General features: G+C 44.4%; 1 protein-coding gene across 6 annotated transcripts in view; it reads left to right on the top strand.

The window, feature by feature from the left end:
* The window catches only part of RNF111 (ring finger protein 111), a 340,882-nt gene that overhangs the window by 161,151 nt on the left and 155,915 nt on the right, over window positions 1–23,816 (top strand). For all 6 annotated transcript variants that reach the window (XM_085643745.1, XM_085643742.1, XM_085643743.1 and 3 more), the window contains exon 4: window positions 2,064–2,227. In XM_085643745.1, coding sequence (XP_085499871.1) covers window positions 2,064–2,227 — 164 coding nt within the window. The remainder of the gene's footprint in view (window positions 1–2,063; window positions 2,228–23,816) is intronic.

The raw sequence follows: 23,816 nt of genomic DNA, 5'->3' as shown, positions 1-23,816 counted from the left end.
CTTAAGGCAATCAGGAAGTTTAATACACCGCAAAATAACTAGGACATGATGAAAAAGATAAAGGGGCTAAAGACCCACCACATATTTCACAGGTTAAATACGTTTAAGACTGTTCTGGAGTCTAGTTCAGGTTGAAGATCTGGGTACAAGAGGCTCTGTTCCACTTGTGGTCAGGAGATGCCGTAATGAGATTGATACATTCTCTTCAGAGTAAAAGCTCTGGGACGGATTTCACTTTCACAGTAGACAACTAATGCTGATTACTCCTCACCTCCGAATTAGAGATTGATCTAATTCAGTGAATCAATGTGGACTTTAAATGATCATGCGTATATGTTATATTTGTTCAAGCACACAGACTACTTTTTGCATGGCAATCGTTTTTGCCTTTAGGCTTTTTTCTTGGGTGTGGCAAATTATTTTCATTGACTGTGAACTGAGTAGTGTAGGCTTTGAATATAAGGGTGGCAAGATGGAGGGGCATGTGGCTGTGGAATGTCCAATATTAGCCTCTAACCTGATTATGTAAACTGTTGTAGCATAGCCTACGATTCAGCCATTTAATGACAGGGTTCACAAATATTAGAAAAAATTGTTAAGGAAAAACGTAGACTAGCTACAGTAGTATTTCTTTGAAGTAGTTTTTCCTTTTTTAGGTCAAGCCTGGGCAGCGCATGTGCTGCTCTGTGAGGCATGCTGTAATGGAGTAAGGACTTGAAGCCCCACCCACGCTCCACCCATATTTTTCATTGGCTTGTGTCATTGTCTTTCGTAAATGCTAGTTTTTTGTTTTTTTTTGTTTTTTGAAACCGTTTATTACAGAATCCAAAAGATATACAAAGATGGGCTTACAACCTTCAGGCCGGCCGCTAGCAGACAGAAAGAGCATATAATACAAACAGTAGAACACACGCTGCGGCAGAAGAGAGATCACAGGAGTTGAAAGAAGCGTTGGCAGCCACACCATCCGGACCCCACACAACGGTTTCATTTTTATATAAATAACGAAGAAAACAAGTCCACAAGGCAACCCACAATCGGAAACAATAGCATGTGCTCCCCTGGGGGGGGACCCTACCGGTCCACAGGAATATCAAGGGGGGGGGGGATAGGTCGGGACGGAGACAAAGTGGACTCAAGGCCAGAACCAGGAAGACAAGCCGGCTAAGGAGACGGGGCCGGTGACGGATCAGGCGTCAGCGGCGGGGTACAGATTCCCCCACGGTAGGCGTTCCAGGGGCCCCACACTTTCACCCATTTCCCAGGCTTACCTCTCGCAACATACACCACCTTTTCCCGAAACATACACCAATCCATGTTGTCCTTCCACGCCGAGACAGTCGGTGAGTAAATTCTAGTTTTTGATTCGTTAATAAGCTTGTTAGTTCCTCCTTGGTACTGCCTTGTCTTCGTTTGTATCCTCCCATGAGGACTGGCCCATTTAATACTCTTGTTACACGGGATTTCTTATTTAGTCTGTAAGCACTATTTTCTTTAATGAGTTTCTCCTGCAGGCACAACATACTTTCCTGCAACATTTAGCGCACCATGCCAGCTTTCACTTTCGAAGCAGCCCAGGACAATTGCGGCTGTTGCTTTGAAATGAAATAGGTCTTGCATTTACAAGAGTTTGAGCTATTGGCATTGTAAATGACAATGCCTTTTATTTATGTTAATTATCAAAACCGATAAATAAAAGGCATTGTCATTTAGAATGCCAATAGCTTAAACTCTTGCAAATGTGAGACCTATTGCATTGCAGTGCTTGTCATATGCGTTCAACAGGTATGTTTTTCTGTCTAAAGAATTGATTGCAAGGCATTGAACGATAGCATTCTTTCATTTATTGAGTTTATTTCTACGTACTTCCAGACCATACGTAGGCAGATTAGTCTGTTTACTTTTCATTTGTATAAAGTGATGATGAAGACAAATAAAACAATCTTAGTCTCATTGTGCATCGGCCATTTGTATTACAAAATGCTAGTTAAACTCTATGTTAAATAGAAAACTAACGGAAATGCATTTTGGTCATCTAGTTTTTATATTTACTGTTTTGACAGGTCTCGTAACACTCTTGGGCACTCAAGACCTCATTGGGGACATAGTTCCAATTCTCAGTCTGCTCGGCCTCAGGAGCAGCGAAGTCGGAGTAGAATTTCGACGGTCATCCAGCCTCTGAGGCAGAATGCAGCGGAAGTCGTAGACCTTACTGTGGATGAAGATGGTACCCTAACTGGATTAATTTGTGTTAAATATGTCTGTAAAAAGTAGCATTTTTAACGTCTTAAGTTCATCTAGATTTCACATTTCTGCTTCTTGCCGTATTGAAGAGTACAGTTTGTTTCATGCAAGCAAAAGTTGACTTGAAGGTACATAGTAGTCGTCTCTCTAACAAGCAAAGCTCAGGAAAATCCCCAGAAGGTCCAGAGCGGGGTGCGCCTCTATAATGTGCTGTAAACTAAAAGGGTTAAGCATATTTTGTGCTTATGATTCCTGAGAATTTGTCCTTCACACTGTTTGCAAGGTTCGTTCTTAGGAAACGCAGATCTTCTACATTTCACTAACAAATGAAGTGAACCTGAAGCTTCACGTAAAGAACACGGTGCTCTAAAAGATACTTTTGTAGCTTATTTTGTTAATAAGACTAAATGGTTTCAATGCAGGTAAAAGTGAGACCATGATGCAATGATGCTTTGTGTTTATCAAAATTTTTCGTGATTGGAAACCAGTATGATATTTAACATAGCAGGTGATTTATTTGTTTATTATAAATATAGATTTAGACTGAAGCAAAAAGTAGAATGTAAAAATGTTGGGAGACGTCCTGGGCATACCCTTGTATCGTTAGTTTTACTGCAAATTATTTTCTAATGGATTGAGCTGTGTAGACCTAGAGCAGACCTCGAGCTATTTTTAAGATAGATATTTATGTATTTATTTACAACAAAGGTATTGCTGCTTCATTTTAATATTTTATATTTTTGGGGTGTTTTCGTATTTTAAGTTTATATTTTGCATTGGCAGCCATGTAACTTTTGTGCTAATGTATTTAATAAATTGTGGCATATGACATTTATAAGCCCATTTTATGACACGGGGAAAATGTCACCACTTGTTAATGAAAAATAGTTTATTGCTGAGTTTCTGTAGTGAAATATAAATAACAGGCAGTGCTGGTGGGTGTGATGTATTAATTCAAGTAGAAGGACCTGTCATTTGATGCCTATAATGCTTCAGCGACCTTAGAGACATCCATCTTTAAATGTCTTTAAGGTGGATCCGCAGTGAATGACCGATGATTAAAATCCCACTGGACTTTCAGATGTTTCAGCCGGTTAAGGATAAAATAGTGTTTTCAGGGTGAAATTGATGTAAAATGTTGAAGGTCAACGATTCATCTCTACCTTTTTCTATGGGCTTTATGATGGGTGTCTACAGGTGTAAACTAGTAAACTCATGCTTGTCAAATACATCTAAATATATATGTTAAAGCTCATAAACGTTATTCCCATATAGCACAATGAAATTCCCACATGTCAGTCCTGAAGATTGTTTCCATCTTGGATGGAGCACTGCTAGTCCTGAAATAGTTCTCCTTTCTTGGTTGAGTTGACTTCTGCTCTATAGTCTGTTCTAGTTGGGAGAATAATTAGCCAATAGCAGCTTGCTTTTCCGTAGTCTGTGCAGAAAAGCCTATATACAGGTTTGTTGTACATATAGGAATTGTTTCAATTTGCAGTTGTTTTTTTCCACTAAAGGAAATCTATATTTTCAGGTAGCTCCGAGTATTGCTTCCTTTTTATGTTCTCACAATGCTAGTTTCTTTAAGGGTTCTTGTTTCTGTTAGGGTTCCTGTGAAACTCAGCAGATCCTTACTTATTGTATGTTTTGTACACAATTCTAAAGTGCTGCTAAGCACTGTTCACCCTCATAATTCTTTGTAATCACTGCAGCCTTCAACATGAATAACCATTCAGAATTTTCAAGAATGTAATTTGCTATTGTTGATAGTTAATTGGAGTGAAAGGGCCTAATTGAGAGAGACTCCTTCTACCTTTACCTGTTAAGTATTCTAATCATAAATGCCAGGGGTCATATGTCGCGATCAGTCATTCGTGACTGTTAAGCCAAAAGCACTGTGCAAGCTATGACATGTTGGTTTAAATTTATAATGGGAAAATGTAAACCGAATTTCACAGAATTGCAAGTTGTGTTGGCTATATTGGTAAAGCGGGGACAACAAGGTGTGAACAGTAAAATGGCACTTTTTGTATGCATGCATGTATGTATGTACGTTGTGCACTCCCCAAACCACAAATCACTGTCTCAGTAAGCTGGAAGTGGTCGGAGTGAGACGTCTGAAAAAACTGCAAAATAATAACATGGGCATGAGGTATACTCAGCAGTTTAACCCTGCATATGAAGTACAATAAAGTCTTTGATGATGTAAACGTCTTGACAATGAGGTCTGAGCAAGAGGGTACTTACTTTTCCTTTATACTGTATCAGCTCTCTCCTTAGTAAGATTTAAAAAATATATATATTTTCGTTGTCTGCATTTCTCGCTCACAGTATGTTGTAACCGTGCACTGATGTCAGGGTGTTGGGGCATTGATGACACATGGGCACAGAGCATAAACTTTGAGTATCCATTGGATCCGGTGTTCCAGCTAAAATACAAAATAAATCTAGGAGCTATACTCATTTACTTTATAATTATTACCTACTTTATAAGGAACTTTATAATTCAATACTTCTAAGAGGTGTGCAAGTAACTCTATAGTCAGTTTTCTTTCACCAGTGCCATTATGTTTCTTTATTATGGCATAATCATTGATAGTCCCGAACACCAACTGTGTCCTTCAGGAACTGGATCCTACCACACATTACATGATGAAATATCTTTTTATTTGTTTTGACATTTGTTGTCCAAACATTATTGACGATATGGACACACTGCATCTCTCAACTGATCCGTGCTCCAACACATGCATTAAGTCATTGCTTTGTTATGTTAAAAAATATTTGTAACGCGCGCTATCACCATTGGTTTCTTGGCGCTCAATTGACAGGTAGCGTGATCCAGGATGAGAGGGTTAGTCATACGCAGAATGAAAAAGCAGAGTTTTTAAAAGTCTGCGGAAACAGTCATACTGTGGGCAGAGACGGAGTGAAAGTGGCAGAGAGTTCCAGGTAGAGGAGGCCTGGACAGAAAAACTCAAGCCACCATGCTTTTTCCTTTTAAATTTGGGGACCTCAAGAAGATTGAAAGAAGCTGAACGAAGAGCTCTAGAAGGGGTATAGCGAATCAAGCACGAAGAGATGAACGCGGGGGCTGCATTCGAGAGGGCCTTGAAGGTAGAGCATGCCAATTTGTGAGTGCAACGTTTGGAGATAGGGAGCCAATGCAGACTATGGAGGAGGGGAGTGACGTGCTGATGTTTGGGCTGGTGGAAAATCAGGCGGGCAGCTTGATTCTGCACCAGCTGAAGTCGGTGAAGGAGGCAGGCCGGGATACCCGCATACAGCATGTTGGCGTAGTCGAGCCTGGAGGTGATGAGTGCAATAACAACTTGGGTCAGGGCGTCTTTAGTAAGAAACCTGCTGATCTTACGGATCCGCCTGAGGTGGAAAAAGCAGGCTGAAGTGACCGAGTTGATTTGCAGTTTCATCGAGAGATCTTCAGAAATGATCAGCCCCAGGCTTTTGACTGAGCGCATGGGAGTGGGTGCTGTCCCCAGAGATGTTGGCCAGTAGGTGGAATTCCATGGGTGATTAGGACCTCCTACCAAAACGAGCTCAGTTTTGGTAGGGTTCAGCTTTAAGTGGCTGTGATACATCCACTCCGCAATGGTTAACATAGTGGTCTGGAAATTAACGCGGGAGGAAGGAAGGGAATCTATAGGAAAAATTAACTGAAGGTCGTCCGCGTAGTTAAAGATTGTGACCGGGGAGTTGCGAAGGGAGGCTAATAGGGGTTGGAGATACAAATTAAAAAGAAGCGGGGATAATGCAGAGCCCTGTGGGACTCCGCAGGGAAGGGATGTGTAGGGTGCGGACAAAGTGGAGAGATGAACAGACTGTGATCGCTGGTGGAGGAAAGATCTGAGCCAGTCGAGGACCACTCCCTGAATGCCGGCATTGTGGACACGGTCGATCAAGATGGTATGATCGACCGTGTCGAATGCCGCCGAGAGATCTAGTAGGACAAGGGCCTGGGGGATGTTATTGTCAGCGCCCTTCCTAAGGGTGTCCAAGACTGCTACTGTGACCGCCTCGGTGGAATGGAGGGGTCTGAATCCCGCTTGTTGAGGATCCAAATAGGAGGATTTCTCTATAAAAGAGCTCAAGCAGCGGGTAACGTAGGTCTCCAGGATTTTTCCTAGGTAGGGGAGGAGGGAGATGGGTCTATAGTTGCTGAGTATTGTGGGATCTGCGTTGGATTTCTTCAGGATGGGTAGGATGGCAGCTTGCTTGAAGGAGAGAGGGACCTCCCCCATTGCAAGAGAGTTGTTGAGTAGTGCTAGGGGGGGGCCTGGACATGCAAGGAGGGCCTCTCAAAATCTGCGGGGGGCAACAATCATTGGGGGAACCTGACTTGACTTTGAGAAGGAGTGAGGCGAATTCTTAGAAAGAGATAGGTGGAAACTCCGACAAGGTACTAGTGTTTCTGGGAGGGAGAGGGGGGGGAATAGGAGATGCCGGGTTCGGGATATTGTTCCTTATGATTGTTATTTTCTCTATAAAATAGGAGTTTAGCGAGTCACAAAGGGTTTGGGTCGGCTGGGGCTGGGGGGTGACCCTGTCCGGCAGGGAGAGCTCATTTACAATTGAGAAAATATCTTTCGATTTGTTATTAGACTCCAGGATTATTTGTGAGAAATATGCCGTCTTGGCTGTCAGGATCGATTGTTTATAGGATTTTAAAGCCCCAGTATAAACAAGTTTTAGCTGTGGGTCATAATGGCGACGCCAGCGGCGTTCAGCTTGCCGCAAAGCAAGTTTGTCTGCTTTGAGTTGGTCTGTAAACCATCGTTGTGCGTCGTGGGGGCGCTTAGTTTTGATCTTATTTAGAGGGGCTACTTTGTCACTAGTCTGACGTATCCATTCATCAAAATTGTCTGCCTGTCCCTCTAGAGAGGTCAGAGATGTGGGAGCAGTAGAGGCTAGAGTGTCATAAAATTCAGACAGATTGGCTCTTTTCCAATTTCGGGCCATAAGATTCTTAATGCGGGGAGGAGGACACAGAATGTGCAAATGAAGGTAAAAGGAGATAAAGTAATGGTCAGACCAGGAACAAGGGAAAACTAAAGGAGATGAAATGTCGAGGTCAGATGTCCAGACTTGGTCGAGGATATGACCTTTTTGATGAGTGGGGGTGTGAATGTGTTGGGAAAGATTCATGCCTTTTAAGAGGTCAGTGAATTCGACCGACAGTTGGCTTTCGTGGACATCAGAAGGCCAATAATTAAAATCACCAATCCCCACGAGGTTAGCGTGGTTAATTGCTAATTGGGCAATAGAATCGCTAAAGAGTTTGGGAAAGAGAGGCATATAATCGGGGGGTCGATATACAAGAACACAGATAAAAGACGACTTAGGGGAAGTGAATTTTAGTGCCAAGTGATCAGTTTTAGGGATAGAAGTCGCCGTGACCTCGGAGAAGGTATGTGCCGAGCGGATGATGGCCGCCACTCCGCCACCAGTCTTCCCCGCAGGCCGGTTTGTGTGCATGATATAATATCCCAAAGGGATTGCTGCAAGAATGTCCGGGGCTGAATCTTCAGTGATCCAGGTTTCTGCTAAAAGAAGGATATCTATGGTGCTTTGATGCAATAATTGAAAAATCTCAAGCTGATGGCGGATAAGGGAACGGGTATTAAGATAGTAAATCAATAAGGAGGCGGAGATCTGTGGTGGTGGGGGGGAAGGGTCGTACAGAGAATCAGGTGTCGAGAAGTCAGAAGGAACGAAAATGCCACATGCCTGAGCCGCTCTGACCGCACGGGCGGGAACGGGTCCTGAAGATTTGAGTCTCATAAGATCGGAGGAGGAATAAGACAAAAATTGGGCATTACGGCAGGGCCCTGGGCCTGGTCGGCCGCGGACGGGCGCAGACGGGCTTGACTTGTGCGCGACTTCGGCGCGAAGTCGGCGCTCCCGCTGCGCTCGTCCGTTGCGCTTCCTCCATATTGCCATTAAATACTTGAGGCGAGGGAGCACTAGACCGCTAACCTGCGAAGATGGCGTGCAGGGCGGAAGTGGTTTCGCGAGCAGGGAGTGAGACTCCTCGAACTGACCCTCCGCACAAACGGCACAAAGCCGGGACGGAACGGGGTCACGAGGGAGCAAAAAGCAGGTCAGTACAAGAAGTGCAATATACTGTTTTAAAAAAGCTTTTTAGGCGTGCTCATTAAAATCAGCAGCAAAGTACAATTACATAAGCAGAGTCCACATCAACATACAACACGCAGCCTAGATCGCCGCGTTAGTCAATGGGCTGGGGGCTGCAGACGAAGTCTAAATACTCTTCAGGCTCGGCAGCACTAGACCGCTAACCTGCGAAGATGGCGTGCAGGGCGGAAGTGGTGTCGCGAGCAGGGAGTGAGACTCCTCGAACTGACCCTCCGCACAAAGCCGGGACGGAACGGGGTCACGAGGGAGCAAAAAGCAGGTCAGTACAAGAAGTGCAATATACTGTTTTAAAAAAGCTTTTTAGGCGTGCTCATTAAAATCAGCAGCAAAGTACAATTACATAAGCAGAGTCCACATCAACATACAACACGCAGCCTAGATCGCCGCGTTAGTCAATGGGCTGGGGGCTGCAGACGAAGTCTAAATACTCTTCAGGCTTTGTCTTGTATTTGTCTTGTATTTCTCCACAATCCCCAGTCTCCACATGTAAGGTGCCTTTCAGCTATCCTTTACATGTAAGGTGCCCTTCCGCTATCCTTGTCTGATCATGGCTTACTATCATTTTAGAGAATGAGTTCTGTAATAATGCAAATGGTTCCACTGTCAGAACACAGAATCTCCTATAGGAACATGAATAACTGACGACTTCTCTCATTAAAGTCACCCTCTGACCACCTCTGTCTTGAGAAGTAAGTGATGAAATATTTAGTTTAGTGACAACCGCTGATTTTTGAAACATCAACAAAGATCACAGAAAAGATGCATGACCTATTACTGTCTTTTTCGTCAACAAATTTCAAGCTCAGCTCCTTACCGTGGTTGGAAGTCACCCTCCCACCAGCACCAACTTCTGTTTCTCTGTTCATACTAACACACAGGATGTAGTATAGAAAATCTTGACGTCTTTCGAGGAATCCACCCCCCCTCTCCCCCCATGTAATTCCAAATTCGTCACTCTAGGCCTCTCATTAATGCGGCCATTCCTCAAAAAGCTAATCAGTACCTCCATTGCTAGTGTAGTGGTCTCAACTTCTCAAGCATGCCATCATCACTCCTATCCTGAATTCTTCAAACCCTGATAATCTTTCCAACTGCAGACGTAACTCCATACTTACCATGTCAAATTGGGTCCATTCTTTTTGAGATACACCCTGTCACCTTTGGCTTTCCCCAAGGTTCGATATTAATAGCAATGCTTTTTCTTAAAAAAAAAAAAAATACTTTATGTAGGTTTAAACAGAGTAGTAAGTCTCCAACATTTCAAGACACGTTGTATCCCATATGATGTCAAATAACATTTGGTATATACTTGTAGGAACGCAATAAACCTTACTATTACTGTGACAGGACACGCGATTTACACAATATACAAGCAGTAGCACACAATATATTTGACCTTCAATATATATTTTGAGGTTAGGCAAGCATGTTGCAATCATCTATATTTGCAAACGTTTGTTCAGTGTGTGTATGTGTGTGTGTGTGTATATATGTATATATATGTATATATATATATATATATATATATATATATATATATATATATATATATATATATATAATTTTTAAAATTATTTATTTATGCATTTTACAAAAGACATTCTATATTGTCACCGCTAGTGCTACGTTATAACGAACAAACAGTAGTACAGTCACGTGCTATTAACTACCACCTAACAAGGCGAGGCAGATATTAAGATACAGACTTGTTACTACGTCACTTAATCATGAATTATCTATAGCAGACATATAAAAAGATAGTGCAGTATAGCATGTTGACAGATCATAAATTAAGCAAGAAGAAACCGCAGCGTTCCAGGTATCTAGACCTTCGTATTGATAAGATGTTAGAACTAATGCAATTAAAGAAAGTAGCAACAATGCAAATTCCACTAAAATATAGTTCAGGAGTCTCCTACCTCTGGCCCCTCTGTTTCCTTCCCAATCAGGTACTGCTGGTAAAGTCTCCAAAAGGCCTTTGGGCGGCATTGCGGCGGGAGTAGCTCATTATATGCGTGGGACTGTGTATTACAATAAAGCATGTCCGCGCTCCATTCTGTAATAAGGGGTCTGGGGCCCTTCACCCAACACATGGCCACTCTATGCTTGGCTAGTAATAATCCCATTGCTACCAATTTCCTACAGCTGGCTGTTACCTCCTTGACATACCCCAGCAGTGCAACTAGAAGACAGGGCTTTAAAGGTTACCCAGTGACATTGCCAAGCACTGATTAGACCTTCTCCTAGAATGCCAGTGCATTCGGACATTGCCAAGCCACATGAAGGAATCCAGCTTCTTGCTTCCCACATCTATCGCATTCCACATTATCCCTTGGCCCATAGCGGCATAGTCTTTTGAGAGTGTAATACACCCTGTTGATGTATTTAAAGTGAATTTGGTGGTGCCTGCCATTTAGGGACACATGCCTTGTAGCCTCGCAGCAGTACGACCAGCACTTAACATCTGTAGGGGTGTCAAGATCGCGCTGCCACTCTAGCCGGGCTCTATGCAATTGTGGCTTTCTGGGTCCCAGCACAGAAGAATATAATGCAGATATATGTTTCACAGGGGTGTGGACGCGTATAATATGTGTGAGCGCAGGCAGTGTGAGGGGCTACTGCATGTCATCCCCTATTAGCTCCTGCCAGGTGTGCCAGACCCTAAGGAACTGAAACTTATTCAATAGCGAAAAATCGAGAAATCTGCAGTCAGGTCCTCCCAACTACGCATCTCCCCGTTCTGGAAGAAGTCACCCAGAGTAAGAATGCCTAATCTCTTCATCGCGCGGAGCACATCTTTTTCTCTGCCCTTGGGAAACGAGGTACACCAGTTTAATGGTATTAGCGGGGAGTAGAGAAGCGCGTCTGCCTGGGAGTCCAGGACACTGTGCCAAGCGTGTGCTGTGAAGTTCAGAGAGTCCAGAACGCTATGCTGACGAGAAGGGGCTTAAATAGAATATGTGTGAATGGATCCACAGCATTCCTCTCAATGAACATGTGGGGCAAGTCTTGTGGACCATGTATCCAGTGATAGGTGTGTGAGGCCTGAGCCACTCTGTAGTAGAGTTCTACATCTGGCGCCCCCAACCCACCTGTACGGGAGGGTCAATGTGTTCCAACGAACCCTAGGATGCCTTCCGGCCCAAGCACGTTTAATTAGGAGAGTGCGCAGCTTTCCAAACCCGCTTCGTGTTAACAATATGGGAAGTTTGACAAATAAAAATAAAATCAGGGCAAAATATCCATCTTCATGAGGGAGATGGGGCCCTATTAAGTAGATTAAGTATTAATATTAAGTATTAAGTATCCATCTGTTCATATCATCCTCTAGCTTTGAGATTGCCGATCCATAATTTTCTGCTATCACTTAGGAAGGCTCCGTGTGAATTTGAATCCCAAAGTAACGGACCGGGTCTGAGGTCCACTGCATCGGGAAGTCCGACCTGACTGGTGCTGTCGCTGGAGCGATTTCGTCCAGTTAATCTTAAGTCCGTAGAGCCTCAGAAACTGTACCACCTCAGTCAATATGGGATTAAGATGTGACTCAGGGTCCCGCACGTAGAAGAGGGTATCAGCGTGTGCTTTAATGTTTAATGGGAATCCTGGTATTCCCCTAAAGCACAGGCCAAAGGTTCTGCGACCAGTGTATATAGAAGAGGGGACCGCGGGCAGACCTGACCAGTCCCTCTAGAAATGACAATAGGGTCCGTGGCTGCTCTACCAAGTCGTATCCTAGCCGTAGGGAGCGTGTATAGTGCAGTAATTAATTGTAAAAGGATGTCACCCATTCCAGTTCTCTTCAACACCCCCTTCATGAATGCCCACTCAGCTGAGTCAAACACCTTCTCAGCGTCCATAAAGACTGCTGCGACCTTGACCCCTGGATCAAGATTTTGAATTGTGCCAAATATAGTTTGCAAGTTTAAAGTGAGATTGCGTCCAGGAACAAATCCAGCTTGTTCCGGCCGAACCACGATTGGAACCAGCGGGGCCAAGCGAGATGCTAAAATTTTGGCATATATCTTGGTGTCAACATTTAGTAATTATAGGGGTCTGTAAGAGGAAAACCCCTCTGGTGGCTTCCCTGATTTCAGCAACATAATTATTAAGGCCTCTCTCATCGAGGGGGACATTGATCCGGTTTGATCCATGTTTTCGTATAATGTCATGAGATGGGAAACCAGCAAGTCCTGGAAGACCCTAAAGAATGAGACTGAGCCCGTCTATACCTGGGGCACTGCCAGTGCGCATGAACATAATTGCTGCTTTAACCTCACCCGGGGTAAGTGGAACCATAAGTGTTGTTTTCTTTACCATGTCATTTGGATGTGCTCCAAGTAATCCTGGATATCGTTGTCTCCTGGAGAGGACGGGGAGGTGTAGAGCCGGGAGCAATACCTATGAAACCGATGAACAATGTCTGCAGGGGTGTGGAATTTAATAAAATATCTACTTGTCCATGGGGCAGGTTGCTTCATAAATCTACTTGTCCTGTAACAAAATCCACTTGTCCGTTTTGTGCAATGTAATGCGGCGACAAATTATGGCAGCAATCTCATTATATGGGAGCTCTGAAATAGCCTCTCTGAATATGCCTGGGCTCATGCCATAGTAGGGTTTGAATACTAGTAATTCTCTTATGCTACCTTGTTTCTTCAGATCTACATACTGGGTCTGAAGGTAATAGTAAGCAACATTTCCAGGGTTGGAATGCCCTTTTGAGTCAGTGCAAACCTACTGACTTGCATGTTTTTAAGGGTTTTCACCAACTCTTCTCTAAACTTACAGTACAATACTGAGAAAGGTTGGAAGTGTACTCCTGGCAATGGCAGACATCAAACTTCTTCCAGGGTTTGGGAAAAAGTGGTTGGAGGGAATGTGAACTTGCAAACACTCACATTTTCACATGAGCAAATCTACACCTGCATATTTGCTCATGCTAAAATGAAGATCACAAATATTTTCTAGGAGTACTATTTCTTGGCCTACTTCTGTAAAGTATTGTGAACTCACGAAAGCCGTATATCTGCACCTAATGCAAGGACATGGGTGCACCTTTGAGACTTTATTAATTAATTGGGCCCCTAAATAGGTCTGGTGTTAACCTTGATCTTTTGTGTTTATTAAAATTCTGTCTCTCTCCCTCTGTCTATAGGCTAGCTTCACTGTGAGTGACAGTTGTTCTTTCACAAGAAGCATATCAACACAGTTGTTTGGTCCAGTGACCGGCACTACTGTGGCAATGTGTGCTTTTTTAGACCAAAACAATTTTTGCTTTTACCAATGTTTGTTACAATGGTGAGGGCCCGGCAGCTCCCACACCAATAAGGTTTTACAAAACCCATGCCAAAACAAGTCACGCATTGACAAAACCAAAAGGCTCATCAACAATTTCAGACCTACTGGCTTTACCAATGCTTGTTTATTTTCATGTTTCCCATAATCTTATTAAAACTGGTTACACTGATATTCCATTATGAATAATTTTGGGAAATACTAGCATACATCAACATATTTTACTAAAACATGCTGCAAAGAAATTGTACCCAATATTTGACAGCAGTTTAGCAAAGTGTTTTTGCATTTTTTTGTGAACATTTTATTTTGAAAGCAAAGAATCCTCAACTTGCTTTCAAGCTTTTACAAATATTTGCATCTAATCAGAGAGCATTCTGGGAGCATTATATATTGCCTCGTATTGTTAAACATTGAAAAAGTGTGTACACATTTTTAGACTGGAACCAGTCAGTAGAGCAGTCTGGGCTTACAACATTTATTTAGAGCGCTCACCCTAATAATAAAGGCTTTGCATTAATGAACCATAAATACAAGTTTGAACAGCATTAACACATGGACACAAATATTACCTTAACTGCAGGCAATGCCTTTCCCTGATCCATAATGTGGTACTGTAAACTGGCAGCCAAAGGGCCTGTGCTGTAGGGGGTTGGGCCTACTTGTCCCAAGGACAAAATACACATGAAAACTTGTTGCCCTTGACCCCAAACAATATGTCCCGGGCGTCGGGCTATAGGAATTCCACATCCCTGATGTCTAGTCTAGCGTGAAGTAGGAGACCATCTTCATCTAGGATTTCAGTGATGGTATCCACTTCACGCTTATGATGTAATAGGGCCGCCAAGGTCGCACCTGGACGCTCCCATTTTCCAAAGATCCTAGCTGTGGCATATTTCCCAAGGTATTTAACCTCCCTATCTTGGAAATCTTCGAGTACTACTTTAATTTCACCCAAAACCTTTGCATCATGGACTTTTGGAAGGCCAGTTCAAGAGCCGAAATCTTTCTCCAATTTCGCTAGGTCCCTCTGCGACCGAAGTACTCCTGCATGCTTAGACATAACTATGCCCCAAATGTACACTTTGAATGCTTCCCAAATGGTGGCTAAGCTATCAATTGACCCAATGTTTTTTTCATAGAACACCTCTATTGTCACAGAGATTTCTGCTGTGAAAACAGGGTCCATGAGCAAATAATAAGGAAATCTCCAAAGGAGCGCCAGGGCCTGTCTAATAGGGTATTTTAGGTCCAGTTGTATGGGAGAGTGATATGAATAAGTACAAGGGTGAAGGGCACAAGCCTCCACCTGCGCAATTATGCTCTTATATACCAGCCAGTAGCAAATTTGAGTGTGAATGTCATGTGGGGCGGAGTAGTGCGTGAAACCTGCCACTTCGCGGAGTAGTGCGTGAAACCTGCCACGTCGGGGAAAAGCTGCCCCCAGGCATCCACCAACACCAAATTCTCCATGAGATCCAGGATAGCACCTGCTGCCGCAGAGCGATAGCGTGCAGGCCCCTTGGATCGATCCCTAAGTGGGTCAAGGACACAATTATGGTCCCCGCCCAACATTAGTGGAGTATCCCTATCCCTCATCAGGGAGACCGAGTCTGTGAAAGAAGTGCGGATCTTCGTAGTTTGGACCACATACATTTACTAGCCTAACTGCTAGCCCGTCTGTGACAATGTACAACAGCATATCTGCCATTTGAGTATGACTCGATGGCCTGCATTAGTAGCCCTGACTTTGGGTTCACCCACTCCCGTACACCTCTAGCGTATGTTGTAAAACCCGCTGCGCTGACCCCTCTCTAAAACAACTTTTGCAACAGCAAACTGCTTCGAGGTGGCAGGTGGGTCTCCTGTAATAAGGCAACATCAATGTAATGCCTTTTTAAATACACTCCTACTCTCCTAACTTTTCTGTGGTCATTCAGCCTTCTTACGTTCCAAGTTAAAAAGCGCACTGTGCTACCCATTGCTGTAAGAGATTATTATTATTATTATTATTATTAGTTCGATTTATAGCGCGCATGGCTGCCCCAGCTACGGGGCGTCCCAGCGCGGCCCTGACCCAGAGCAGACAACCAACGACAGACACAGCAAAATACACAATCTATAAAGGCTTAGCAGGACCAGAGAACAACCAAGTCTTTATCGCTTTACGAAAAGGAAAGTGCTGTTGAATAGATCTAATAGAAAGCGGTAAGGAGTTCCAGAGTTTGGCGGCCAGGTTCCGAAAGGAACGACCTCCAGCTCTGGCCTTATGGATACGAGGGACACAGACCAGAGCACAGCCCGCCGACCTCAGGGGGCGACTGGGAGTGTATGTTGTTAAAAGATTGGCCAAGCTCAAAGGGGCTTGGCCCGCTAAGATTTTATGGGCCATACAGAGAGCCTTAAATTGAATACGTTTTCCACGGGAAGCCAGTGCAGTTTAGGGAGCAAAGCCGTCACTGAGCTAGACCTAGGAAGCCCTACCAGCAAGCGTGCAGCCGCGTTCTGAACCCGCTGCAGACGTTGAATGCTGGTTCTGTTGGTACCCAAATAAAGTACGTTCCCATCCTCCAGTCTAGACCGGATTAAGGCCTGTACTATGGTCTGTCGTACCTTAGGAGGAAAAAAAACAATCACTGGTTTCAGGCCACGAAGGAGCCCAAAACACACACCAGCAACAGACTTAGACTGCGCATCAAAGGTCAAACCTTGGTCGAACCATATCCCAAGGTTTTTTACGACCTTCTTAGGAGAGGGTGCAGGTTTAAGGCGGTCCAGCCAGCATCCATCGGACCATACATCTTGGTCCTTCCCGAGCAGTAATATCTCGGACTTACTGGCGATAAGCTGCAAAAAGTTACTCGTCATCCAGTCCGCAACTGCTAGGAGATCCTCCTTAAATTTCTTTACCTTATCATTACAATTCTTAGAAAAGGAGATCAGCAGTTGGGTGTCATCAGCATATGACACCAATGCAAGGCCTTTGCTCTTCGCTACCGCAGCCAGGGGGCGAACATAAAGATTGAACAGCAGAGGGCGAAGAACAGAGCCCTGTGGAACGCCCTGCGGCAGGGCATGCTCCTGGGAGGAAAACGGGGGCATAGACACTTGAAACGACCTATCCTTCGGGAAGGAGCGGAACCAGTCCAAAGCCACACCTTCGACACCAATTTCCCGCAAGCGAGTAAGTAAAATTGCATGAGAAATGGTGTCGAAGGCGGCACTGATGTCCAATAGGACCAAAGCCACGGAATCGCCCCTATCCAGACTGTCCTTGATAGCAAATTGCGCCTTGCTCACAGCGTTGTGGAATACTGGCATTACCTAGGACAATCATGCCCAACATATAGATAGCGAAACATCGCCGTTGGTGTGCATGTCTTACCTCTAACCAACACTTTCCCACCCCCTCCTACGCTATGCAAACCCCAACAGTGCATACTCTGAAACCATCCATCCCCACCCTTTGATACCCCCACATCTAGAGCAACAGGTTAAAAGGTATAACAAGAACAATAGCAACCCAACAACAATTCCCGTGTGGAACACACTGTCGGGCAGATGTTGCCCAGCTCAGCGCTCTTCTGGGGCCGACCGGCATCACAACTCTTGTAATGTAAATAATAAAACTTATATTAGAAATCCTCGCCAAAACAATACTTTCAAATGCATCACCTTTCACAAAAGACTCACAGAGAAGCACCCATTGTAAGACGAACTGTTGCAGTGAATGTCAATTAAAATACAGAACCCTATATAACTTGGAAAGTACCAAACATCGATTGCGCGCAGTGTTCAAACAGTTCAAGCACAGAGGTGGTGCAAGGCCAGCAGCAGCCCAACCTCCGCTCCTGTTTTTGGAGCGACCAGAGTCCCTAAGTTTATTGAATTGTATCGCTTGGGATGGATCTGTAAAAATGTGTGACTTTCCGTCTGCAGTGACTCGTAGCTTTGCTGGATACAACACGTTGTAGTCCAATTGCAACTCACTGAACTTCCTCTTGAGAGGGACAAAAAGGCGTCGGGCATCCTGCAACTTTTGCATAAAATCTGGAAATAGGGATACTGTCATCCCCTCATATTGAAGTTTCTGCAATTCTCTGGCTTTCCGTAGAGCGCTATCTCGATCTCTATTATTAAGAAGCCTTGCTATGATTGGTCGTGGCGGCGCATCCGGGACGGATCTAGGAGCCAGCATTCGGTGTGCCCGCTCGACCACAAAGACGGCGGAAAAACAGTCTCTTCCCAGTAGAGGGATAAGCCGCTGCATCACAAAGGTTTCCATATTGGGGATAGCTGTAGGTTCTGCAATACCCACGATCCGGAGGTTATTCCGCCTTGTCCTGGACTATCCATAGTTGTTTCTCAAGGGAGGTGTGCGAGCGGGCAGTAGTGTTTAGGGTATCTTCTGCGTCGGAGACTCGTTTTTCAAAAGTGTCAACGCGCTCCGCATGCTTAGCGAGCCTTTCGGACATCCTGTCCATCCGATAGGTTGTGGCGGTACAGCGTTTTTCTCTCTGTGATCATCAGTCCAGGGAAGACGGTGCCAGCTTCCGGAGTGACCAGGTGCGGGCAACGGTCTCAGGAATGATGATGAGCCGGTCCACACGCCGGGGGCAGCCCAGATCTCTGGTTGCAAGCAGCAACCCGCCTCACTGCTTCACACAACACCCAGAGCACCAGCAGAGCGCCCACCGCAGTCCTGTGAACAGTGGAGCCAAGCACATTGCAGAAGGCCACAAATCGGCGCACAGCTATCAGATGCCACAGGGCGCTGCAGGACCACCCAACCGGCTCCAGAGTCACCGCCTCTCTGTGCCTTGCTTCTACGGCGAGGAAAACAACTTTATAGTGCGGATGATGCAGGACAGCTGGCCGGGATCGGCAGAGCAGCTCAAAATCGCGGCCATCTTGGAGCCAGGCAAGCTCCGCCCCAGATATGAAAATTACTATATATTGAGTTTTTCCTTTTTAGAAGTAGGTTTAGAAATATCAGGATAGCCATTGGATCTGGTGGCCAGATATGACCTGAATGAACCCTATGAGGTTTTAGGTCTTGCCTGGCGTTAGTAGCGCTGCTCTCGCCATGCGAGGGCTTTTTGTAATCAATTCAAGATGTGCACGCGTACGGAGGGACAAAAAAATGCACACGCATGCGGAGAGCCAGACAACATCTTTGTTTACTTTAATTAGCGTAGGGATATTCACACGCGCGCCCATGGCGACGTGCTTTCGCTTTCCCTCCCTCCCCCCGTCAGCCCCTCCTTGAATTCAACGAAGGAAATGTGTTAAGAAACAAAACACACAAGCATTCTTTTTTCACTGCCCTACTTCAGTCTAAAATGGATTTACAGGCAATCCAAACATGAAAAATAAACGGGAGCCACCCTTTTCTTTCCAAACGGAACCACGGAGCTGCTCATCGCGCTTATTTCCACGTTGGTGATGAGTCCAGCGTGTCCACTCCATTCATACTTAACGGGACTGCAATGAAAGAAATAACACCTCGCAAAATTAGGTTCGGACTAGCATCCCCCCTGAGGCTGAGTTTCAGATCATTATTTCTGTTGACACCGTGCAGCAGTTGCAGAGGTTTTTTTTTTCCTCGGAGGAAGTTCGATTTTTGTTGTTGTTTTTTTTTTGGTGCTTGCCACAGAAGTCTTTTGCGGGAACAGGAAGGCAGGCCTTGTTTGAGCCGTGATCTAACATCAGCTGACAGGTGGGTTTGAGGGTGCTCTCTGGTGCTCTGGCCTCTTGAGTGATTTTGCCACTCTAAACTCAATTACATCGGGGCTTCGTGCTTGCGGAGCAAAGTACAGTCCCTTTTTGATAAATACCTAGAAACTAAATAAGTTATGACGATGAAATGGCCTGCCATTTAATATTCATCGAACTACATATGTTTGGAAATTGGATGCAGAGTGTCATTCCTTTTCATATTTATATCAACATGAAGTTTTAAATTGGATAGCTCTGCTCTCACAGGCTTGCCATTTTCTGGTCTGCAGTGCAGATATGAGGATCTACAAACATGGCTGTGCTGTGCACATACCCGCTGGCAGGCAGGCCCGCAGCAAACCCGAGGCAAAAAATATTAAGCATTAAAAATGCAATAGGTCTCGCCTTTCATTAAGTTAAAGGTATTTGCTTTGCTATTCAATACCATTAGCAAAGCAAATGGCTTTAACTTAATCAAAGGCGAGACCTATTGCATTTTCAGTGCTTGTTTGTTTTTGTAATAGGCAGATTGGATGAGTCTGTCATCATGATAGGCTCCACCAGCAATTTGGATCGCAAGTGGAGTGCTACGTTTCCAAGTTATTACCATTCTGTGCATTGCAAGAAGCCACAGCTTGGCAGTTAGCTTTCTTAGGAAGAGGAGAATCTAACTCGCATAACCCTAGCAGTGCTATAACAGAGGACTTATTTGATAGTCAGTTATATTATTATTGATTTAAAATAACTAAATAAAAAATAAAAACTTCAAAAATTCATAGAAGGCAAGGCAGTAGCAAGTCAAGTGAATAAAATGAGCCATTGGATATGCACAGCGTTGTAAATACGAATTCTGTTCCACATCTTCCTAATGCTTGGTACCAGGATCTTAGACTCTTATGACATGAAATTTCATATGAATGCCTCTTAAGCTTGAAAACAAAGCCAAGATCACTGATGTATGCAGAATCACTGGTTATGTCCTGTGGCTATGAACAGCTAACTCCAGCCCATCTGCCTTTTGCCTGTCCAGAATCTTTGGATCCACAACCAGTTGTAAAAGCACACATCTCTCTGCTTGTAATATTGAACTTTGAGCTTTCCTTTGTACCTCAAAAGATATGCTCGTCTGTCTTTTCCTGCTTCTGCTAATGCTAAGAAATGGTATTCCACTCCTACACCTCATGCAAAAAATTTTCATAATGCTCGTGATTTCCTGCATTTATCAGTGAGATGGGCGGAGGAAAGGACTTAACTGGGGGAGGTCATGGGGGCACATAGGCGGAAGAGTTAAACTGCCACTGAAGAGAGGACAGTGTAGTGGGGAGGGGAGGGGGGGGGGTAGGAGGAACTGGAAAAAGTGGCGGGGGATGCTGGAAAGAACCCTCCAAAAAGGGGTGAGTGGGTTGGGTGACCGAAAAAGGAGTGACAGGGTATGGATAATTGCCACAAGCAACAGGCAGACAGGAGAATGACTGCCAGGGGCGGGTGGGCATGGATAGGGCAGGAGACAAGTGACCCGGGCGGAGGGTGTGGGGGGCAGGAAGAATGGGGGAGTCTGGCCAAAAAAATTGTGAAGGACGAGTAACACCTGGGAAGGGGTAGGGTAATGAGTGCGGGGGCCAGGATTTAGACTGCCAGAGGAGGCTGGAAAGTTTGCATACTTTCTTTTTCCTGGTCTCAAGCAGTCTTCTACTCCTGGGTGTGCTGGCCTGGGGGCTTGTGTAGAGCTTCTTGGAGGCAGACTTTCACCAGGAAACTTGTAGGAGCAGGGCTCTGCCTCACAGGCAGAGCCGGAAATAGACTCCCCTCTTTCCTTTTTTTGTCCCAGCGCAGCAGTGTCTATAAAAGGGGGATTTAACCCAGTTTCTAAGTTTCATTTATTATTGATTTTGTAGGAATTCTTGGGATTTTTACAGAAGTCCCAATTTCTAAAATTTTTTGTGCAAATCGCAAAATCCTGGAGGGCCAAGCTTTTATTGCAATAGCAGTCGCTCTGGGAAATCAATCTTCGAATTCCAGCAGGTCCAGACCCAGGGTGCCCATCTTCTGTTTGGCCTAAATCGCTGTGGCACATATCACTTGCGCTTAAGTACTTACAATTTTTTCCCACTGATGGAAAGGGTGGGTCAAAGCCATACCAGTGTTCTCCATAAATCAATGCATCTTTGTTGACCAAACTGCTTTGCTAAGTTGTTCACCCCTTAGCTTCCACCTAGAACTTTGATCACAGCTCACTGACTATTCACCCATTTAGCTATAAGAAATTGTAGCTAGGACTCGGTAAGAATCTGTTCTGAGGAACCCTATCCCACTGCATTTTACCCTGGAAACTAACTTTCTAATATTGCAAAATGTTACAAAATGCTAATTTATTCCGGTTCTTGTATGTTTAGCAATCTCCTTGCTACTACTCTATCTTGTTCCTTTACCCAGAACTGCGATTCAGTTTACCAGAATTAGCCTTGCCCAGCTCCAGCTTTGACTGTTAGATCTCTTTCCAATGTGTTGCCACCCTTTATCAGCTTGCATTGTGTCTTTTTGTTAACTAATATGTCTTTTGACAAGTTGCCTAACGGATTAATCTCCTCCAGAGTGCTCGGAGGCTGCCTTCTTGAAGCTTCTAGCGTGTTACAAGAACCCCAAATCAGTTTGTAAATTGAGAATGTAGAGACATTGGACTTTAAATACTCCTAATCTCTTGCTTGTTCATTGCCGTAGTCCACATAAAACTGCTGCAGCAGTGCCTTGAGACGTGAAGTCAGCACTCTCGAAGGGAAAAGACAAATAGTGTCTTTGCAATCATTTGAAATTTGGATGAACAACAAACAAGATGTAAGGGAATTATTTTCAGCAATCACTGTTTTCATAAATTATATTGGAAGCACACCTAGACGATATACAAATTCGGGGAATTTGATCCTGAAAAGATTGTCATACCATATCAAGTTGCTAGAACTCTGAGCAGGCAATTTTGTCTTGAAAACCTTTAAACTAACACATATAGCCATATGTATGTAAAATTGTAATAATAACAAAAGACCTTTGGCTAACGTCAAGCGTTATTAAAGATCCAATTATTAAAGATAGTCACAAAAGTACACCTAAGGTGTACGTTCTCGCGTTAGTGCAGATTTACGGCTTTCATGAAATCACAAATATTTATAGCAGTGGGCCTGGAAATCCTATGCCTTTGTGAGCTTCATTTGTACATGAGCAAGTGACTGCATTTGTACATGAGCAAATATGCATGCTACATTTGCTCATGTCAGAAACTGTTGAGCCTTTGCAAGTTCACTTTCCCTACAACCCTTTTTTTCCCCCAGATTGGAACAAGTTTTACTTCCGTCCTTGTCAGGAATATGTTTCCAATGTGTCCCTGTGTGGGAAGAGAGTAGATAAGAGCTGGTAAAACCATTAAACATTCCAGTTTGTTGGTGTGCACAGACTCAGGAGGATATTCCAACCCTGGAATTAGCATGCGTTCAACCAACACCCTTTTTAATGCCACAGAGGGAGTTTAATTTAGTCCTCATCTTTCTTGATGCATTACCCTTTCGAACCAATGCACAGCTTTCGTTGCACCTACTCAACTTAAAAATGGTCTTCCTAGAGGAGATAACTTCCACACGCCCAGTGAGCAAACTTCAGGCTCTCTCGATCTAGCTTTATTATGCCACTTTTTCCCCGGACAGCCTAGTACTCAGGACTCGAGTGGCATTTCTGCTGAAGGTGGTGATTCCTATTCACGTTGGACAAGCCATCACTCTTCTGACATTCTTTGCTCTGCCTCATTCCTCAAAAGAGGAAGAACAACGCCATCTTTTGGACCCCAAGAGAGCACTCTGCTTTTACATCGATCACACCAAAGAACATCAAGTGGGTTCTCTAGGGCAAAGAAGGGCAAGGGGTGCAGAAACAGACCATCTCTCAGTGGATAGTTCTCTGCATTAATATCGGCTATGCATTGGCTAAGGAGCAGGTTTCAGAAGTCCTATGGGCTCACTCCACCAGGGCCAAAGTGGCTATTGTTGCGTTGGCACACAGAGTGCCTGTCCTGTATATCCGTCAGGCAGCTGTGTGCGCGTCAGTGCACATGTTCATAGAGCATTACTTCCTCGACAGTCAGCTTTGTAGAGACCTGCAGGACCCATTCGTCTGAGCTATTCCACTGACCCACCACTGTAGGAGGTACTGATTTGGTATTTTTTCTCAACTTCTGTTGTATAGTCTTGTCCACCTAAAAAGACCCCAGTCTAAATCTGTATACTGATTTATACAATTTGCCGATCACACTCCTTGTCTGCGGGAACTGAAGTGTTCCTTAATTTAACTGATGTCAGAAATCATGGGTGGCACTTATATGCAGCTCTTCATCACTTCTGGAG

Source organism: Triturus cristatus, chromosome 3_1 (genome assembly GCF_964204655.1).
Source record: "Triturus cristatus chromosome 3_1, aTriCri1.1, whole genome shotgun sequence".
NCBI classification, from domain to species: Eukaryota; Metazoa; Chordata; class Amphibia; order Caudata; family Salamandridae; genus Triturus; species Triturus cristatus.
Note: the sequence above shows the minus strand (reverse complement) of the source record. Positions and strands in the feature narration are given on the sequence as shown.